We start from the raw sequence: 6,643 nt of genomic DNA on the forward strand, positions 1-6,643 counted from the left end.
CCAAGGTTGGACAGCACCACGTGCCCCAGGAGAGCTGGTGTTCCCCCCAACCTCTCCCTCTTGCCCCTTCCCACACGGCCACTGCCTCATCCTGGGGCGATGTCCCTGCCTCTAACTTAGGGCTCAGGCTGCTGCTGCCTCGGGGTGCTGCGATTCCCACTCCTTGGGAAACATTCCCAAAGTTTAGGACTCTGAGATGGTGAATCCACAGGAAACAGGAGCGGCTGGCAGGGCAGGAGCAGCCACCTGCATCCCGCTCTCCTGACGTGGCCACCTGCTGTTCTTTACTGGCAGCATGTGTGGGGCTTTCCCTGCATAACCCAAGGGTGGGAACCATTCCCTAACTGGGGATGAGAGGTGCCCAGAGCAGGTAAATGGAGAGAGTGTGAGGGGCAGATCCTGGCCCTGCTGCTGCTCCAGAAGGCAGAGGAATCAGTCCCGTGCTCCGCACAAGAGTCATGTGGAGCTGGAGCATCCCTTCCAGCATTTTCCTCTGGCTAAAGTAACTGCCAGCACCCCCGGTGCTAATGGGAATTAATACCATCCTCTTCCTCCAGCAGCAAAAACAAAACGTTCTCCTGGTGTCCCATCTGATAAGGCAGCAGAGCTGCTCCAGCACGGGGCTGTGCCCCCAGACTGCGCCAGCCACACAGGGGGCTCTGTGGGGAGGGGACCCCCGCAGCCCTACACTGCAGCAGCGGGGTGCATCGAGGTCAGGGCATGGGTAAGGGTCACGTCTGGGCTCTGCGTGAAGGAAAAACATGCTGTGCTCAGACAAATGAGCTGCAGGGCGCTTGGAAAGCAGCAGCTCCCTGTGTCCAGCCTCAACCTCCCCGCTGGCTCCTTCCCGTGAGGAGCAGCCCTGGATAGTGTCAGGTGCCATCACACCCCGTCCTGCGTCCGCTCCCAGCCCCCCCATTAGGCCCCAGCACACGGGTTCCTCTGGCTGTTTGTGGTAATTGAACCTCCACCCAAGCAGGGAGAGGGCAGGGCCAGCAGCAGCAGCCCCGGGCTGTGCCGCCGCCCACATCCCCTGCCTGAAACACCCCAGGTCATCGCGCGGCTGGGGCACGGCAGAGACTGTCCTGCCCATCACCACCCCGCGGCTGGAGGCACAGGCAGACCCGCACCCAAACCGCGGCTGAGGGTCTCCGTTCACCCCCCAAACTGCAGGTGGGGAAAGCGGTCCCACTAGCAGCACCACGACCCCCCCCCCCCCCCCGCCATCCCCAGGCACCGGGGCGCGTCTGGGGAAGCAGCTTCGGTCCCTGGGATGCTCGGGTGCGAGACGCCCAGGGATGAGGATGCTGTTGAAGGCGACAAGCCGCGGGTTGGTGGCCGCAGGTGCCCGGCAGGCAGCGGGGTGCAGAGGGGTACGGCCCCCCGCCCCCCTCCTGCAGCTGAGCGCAGCCCCAGAGACACCCCGCGCTGCCACCGCTCCTCTTGTCACCCCTCCTGGGCACAGCTGCAGAAAGCCCCTCCTCTGAAGCACGTCCCCTGGAAACCCACCCCCTTAAAACCCCACACTGAAAACCCTGCTGGCTGTTCCCCAAAACCCGCTGCCGAGACATCCAACCCCCCCGCAGCTCACAGCCTTAGGAAAAAGCCCATCCCTGAACCCCACCTGCACACACCCGCTGCCCAAACCCCACCGGGAAAAACCCCTCTCCCCAGACCCCTCCAAACCGCTCCCTTCCACACCCGCCCCCAGCCCCACTCCCACCCTCCCCACCCAAACCTCCTCCCGGCTCCCCCCGGCCTCAACCCCCCTTCTCCACACACATCCCCCTCCTGCTCCCTCGGACCCCCCACTCCGCGCCCTCCCCAGCGCCGCCCCCCGCTCCCGTTCCCCAAACCCGCTCCCCTCCCTCTTCCCCCCCTCCCCACCCTCCCTCCCTCCCTCCCTCCCCCGGCCCCGGGGCGGAGCGGCGTGCGGGCGGAGCGGGCAGCGCGGATCCTCCGCCGGCGCGGGGCAGCGCGGAGTGGCTGGGCACGGCTGGGCACGGCTGGGCACGGCTCGGCACGGCTGGGCACGGCTCGGCACGGCTCGGCACGGCCCGGCCCGGCTGCATGAGGCGTCGGCGGCGGCGGGGCGGCCGTGCGGGATGAACGGCTCGGCGGCGGGCGGCGGCACGGCGGCGGCGGGGCTGCTGGCGGGGGCCGGGAGCGCGGCGCTGGAGCTGGAGCGGGCGCTGCGCTGCTGCACCGCCGCCTCCGTGGTGACCGACGGCGGCAGCGGCGGCGGCGGCGGCGGCGGGGCGGCGGCGGACGAGCGGAGCCTGTACATCATGCGGGTGGTGCAGATCGCCGTCATGTGCGTCCTGGCCCTCACCGTCGTCTTCGGCATCTTCTTCCTGGGCTGCAACCTCCTCATCAAGTCCGAGGGGATGATCAACTTTCTGGTCAAGGACCGCCGGCCGTCCAAGGAGGTGGAGGCGGTGGTGGTGGGGCCCTACTGACCGGCCGCCCGCCCGCCCACGGGACCCGCACCCGCCCCGCACCGCTCCGCCGCCCGCCCCGTCGGCCCGGAGCCGGGGGAAGCGCGCCGGGGCCGCCCGCTCCCGGCGCAGACGGTACGACGGCCATTCCTCCTTCAGACAGACAGACAGACAGGCTCTGCTCGGTTTGGGCTGTATTTTCTTTCTTCTGTTTCTTTTTTTTATCGTCTCCCTAAAAGCGGCCGCGAAGGAGCCCCCGGACCCCGCTGGGATGCGCGGGGGGTACCCGGCGTGTGCGGAGCCCTCCCGGAGCCGCCCGGCCCGGCCCGGCCCGGCCCGCGGGGTGCCGAAGTAAAACGTGCTCTGATGGCAACAGGTCTGGGCTTTCTTATTCCAGCCGCGCTAACGAACGGCTCCGGGCCGCGCGGTGCCGCCGGCGGGGCGCGGGGAGCGGGGGGGTTCGGCCGGGTTGCGGGGCCGCGGAGCTGGGGAGGAACCAAACGGCCCGTCCTGGCAGGTTCGGGGCTTTGGGGGGGGGCTTTGGGGGGGTTCCTTTCGCCCTGGCGCTGTGCTACCATCTTTATATGGGGCTGCTTTGAGGCTGCGGAGCGCGGTACCCGGAGCGCGGCGGGATGTGCCCCGGGAGATGCGCGGGGACCCCTCTCCCGCCGCCCCGGCAGGGAAACGGCCCGGTACCCACCGCTTGTACCCCCGCGCCGCCCGCGCTTGGCTCTGGCAAACCGCTGTACATACGTACTGCCCATTAACCCACCCAACAGCCTCCCAACAGGTGACTGGTGCCGGCCACGGTGAAGGGAAGGGAAGCGTTGTGCTTGCACGGGATTTAACTCCTCTTCCCCCCCCTTCCCCTTCCCCCGTTTCCCTCAGAGGGATAACGGAGCATCGTTCTGCTTGCATCGCTGCTGATCACATCCCCGGGGGCTTGGGCTGGTGGCTGGTGATAAATCGATGGACCCGCGCTCGCGGCCGGAGGGGTGGGACTTGCTGGGGACCACAGCGGCGGGATGGGGCCAAGGGGCTGGAGCAAGCTGCCCGTGAGCACAGCTCCCTCCGGGCCCCCAAAACCCCCCAGTATCTTGGTGCTGATAAGGCTCGGGCAGCTCTCCAGGGCACCACGCAGATCCCGGGCTGCTTGGTTTGCCCTCGGGTTTATCCCGGGCTGGTGTGGAGGTGGCCAGGCTGCCAAAATGCCGCACAGACCTTCAGGAGATGCTATCAAGTTTCCAGTTTGGCAGTCAAGGTGAAACTCGGCATTTACAGAGTGCATTGGAGCTGGGAGGGGATGGAGCAGAGCTGGAAGGGGATGGAGTAGAGCTAGAAAGGGATGAAATAGAGCTGGGAGAGGATGAAGGAGAGCTGGGAGGGGATGGAGTAGAGCTGGGAGGGGATGGAGTAGAGCTGGGAGAGGATGAAGGAGAGCTGAGAGGGGATGGAGTAGAGCTGGGAGGGGATGGAGTAGAGCTAGAAAGGGATGAAATAGAGCTGGGAGGGGATGGAGTAGAGCTGGGAGAGGATGGAGTAGAGCTGGGAGAGGATGGAGTAGAGCTGGGAGAGGATGGAGTAGAGCTGGGAGAGGATGGAGTAGAGCTGGGAGGGGATGGAGTAGAGCTAGAAAGGGATGAAATAGAGCTGGGAGAGGATGAAGGAGAGCTGAGAGGGGATGGAGTAGAGCTAGAAAGGGATGAAATAGAGCTGGGAGAGGATGAAGGAGAGCTGAGAGGGGATGGAGTAGAGCTAGAAAGGGATGAAATAGAGCTGGGAGAGGATGAAGGAGAGCTGGGAGAGGATGAAGGAGAGCTGGGAGAGGATGAAGGAGAGCTGGGAGGGGATGGAGCAGAGCTGGGAGGGGATGGAGCAGAGCTGGGAGGGGATGGAGCAGAGCTGGGAGGGGATGGAGTAGAGCTGGAAGGGGATGAAGCAGAGCTGGGAGGGGATGGAACGGAGCTGGGAGGGGATGGAGCGGAGCTGGGAGGGGATGGAGCGGAGCTGGGAGGGGATGGAGCGGAGCTGGGAGGGGATGGAGCGGAGCTGGGAGGGGATGGAGCGGAGCTGGGAGGGGATGGAGCGGAGCTGGGAGGGGATGGAGCGGAGCTGGGGTCCGAGGCGGCCGCCTGGCTGCAGATAAACTTTGAGCAGAAAACGAGGCAGAACTGGGTATCTCACTGCAGCCCAGTTCCCTGGGGCGAGCAGAAATCTCAGCCACGTGCTCACTCCTGTACAGCTACATTTCAGGGAAAGACAAAGAACAGATCTGCCTGTTCTCCTGCAAACAAACACGCTCCAACTCTGTCCTGACATCACAAGAACTGTTACTGGGGCATCCATCAGCTGAAATACTGGTGGGAGGGTCAAGCAAACCCCCCCCCCCCTCCTCCCTTTACCCCTTGGTGAAGATGCAGGATTTGGAGATAACACAATAAGAGGGAAAGCTCCTAATATAGATGCTGCTCAGCACGGAGCAGCCCCGACTCCTTGATCTGCATCACGCTGTGGCTCGGCAGATAACACAACCCTTCCCGTAACCTGCCTCTCAGGGCGTGGGCTGCAACGCTCCTTTTGGAGAGCTGGACTCATTAGGCATTCTTTATTAATTATAACAAGCACTTGGAGCATAATCCATTTTGATTAACCTTTGCCAGGAGCCACAGTGTTTTGTGATGCTGTAAATCTGAGGCATGGCAAACTCCCTGTCCTGCAGCGCTTCTGACGTCAGCCAAACGTGGCCCGGTGCCTCTCACCTAAGGGCCCCTCCCAAGGTGAGACCCCCGTCCCTAATAAAGTCCTTGTGACTCTCTGATCTCTGCAGAGACACTTCATTTTAGCAGGGAATGGGTGGGAGAAGGGTTTGCCCCACTCGCTGATGCAGAGATGCTCATGTGCATCGGTGTTACTCGGGTCTCTCTCCCTCTCTGTACCGTGGGGACTTGGCACTGAGGGCTGGGATATTTATAGCCCACCAGTGGGCAGGAGGATGGTGGCACAGTGAGGAAGCACCTCTCAGACACCAGTGATGGCTCCAGCATCCCTCTCCCCCCCACGTTGTATGTGGTGGATGGAGGAGGTCGCTTCTGCTCGTGCTGGGAGCAATGTTTGGGCAGGTGTCTCCAACCTGCCCCCTTCCCTGTCACCCCATGGGTGCTACCAACATCTCCCCGCTTTATAAAGCCAGCTCTTCCTGCCCAGAGAACACCTGTGTCCCCTCTGACAGGTGTGTAAAGCCACAACCTGCATGTCCAAGGGGCAGGAACCTCGTGGTGACCGCAGCTGCCCCAGCTCACCGCACACATCACTGCAGGGACGTTTTCAGGAAAGCTCCTGGGAAGCTGCTAGGAGATGATCTCCTGATGGACTCCATGAACCTAAAGGTCTTTTCCAACCTTGTGATGCTGTGGCTGTCCCCTCTTCATAACTGAGGCTCCAACTTGCTGCCCCAGAGATCTGATTCTCCATGTGTGATGGCTGCAGGAGTTGGGTGGCTGCGCTGCAGGACATCCAGAGCACCTGTCTGCACCCAGGCTTCGTTCTCCTCTCCTCCCAAACCAGCACCCAGGCTCTAGTGCAGAGTTCTGACAGCACCATCCTCTCCCTTCCCTCCTTCACTGAATTTAAACCCATCCCAAGCGATACTGGTACCCACACTACTTACCATCTCTGGAATGGCTGTGTGCTTATTTTCACAGGACACCTTCATTTTTTAATGCCAAAAATTAGATTTTTGATAATTTTTTTATCACTGGGGACCAGACATGTTTGCTGAAGGGAGAAACCACAGGAAGCCTGAGCTCCTCAGGGCTCAGTGTATCCATCAATTTGGCCACCAGCAGCTTGGGACCTGTCCTGCACTTGTAGAACGTATTTTTAGCACATGGAAAAACAGTGTCATGGCACATGAGATGAAAAATACACAAAGCCATTTATCACTTTTATGCCCTTTATTCTCTCAGCAGCAGGTTGGGATGTTTTTTTTTCCCCACCCCTGCCACTGGCTTCTATTTTGGAAGTGTCTCTCTGGGGAAGCAGGCTGGAGGAACAGCCCATCAGACCCACGGTGTCTGTGTGTGGCAGCCACAGCAGAGCCAACCACCATGGCAAAGGAGATGGAGCAGCATGGGAGTGGGATGGAGGAGATGGAGCAGCACAGCAGTGGGATGAAGGAGATGGAGCAGCATGGCAGTGGGATGGAG

The 6,643-nt window shown here is 62.1% G+C and overlaps 1 protein-coding gene across 1 annotated transcript; it reads left to right on the top strand.

Annotated features, from left to right (window-relative positions):
• Nucleotides 1-2,105: 2,105 nt before the first annotated feature.
• Nucleotides 2,106-2,610, top strand: RPRM (reprimo, TP53 dependent G2 arrest mediator homolog; the record flags this gene model as incomplete). The annotated part of the gene is made up of 1 exon (XM_084264899.1): nt 2,106-2,610. One exon carries the CDS (start codon nt 2,106-2,108, stop codon nt 2,457-2,459), a length of 354 nt encoding a protein of 117 aa, XP_084121025.1. The 3' UTR covers nt 2,460-2,610.
• Nucleotides 2,611-6,643: the final 4,033 nt, after the last annotated feature.

Source organism: Gallinula chloropus, assembly GCF_964237585.1.
Source record: "Gallinula chloropus genome assembly, chromosome: 5".
Classification (NCBI taxonomy): Eukaryota; Metazoa; Chordata; class Aves; order Gruiformes; family Rallidae; genus Gallinula; species Gallinula chloropus.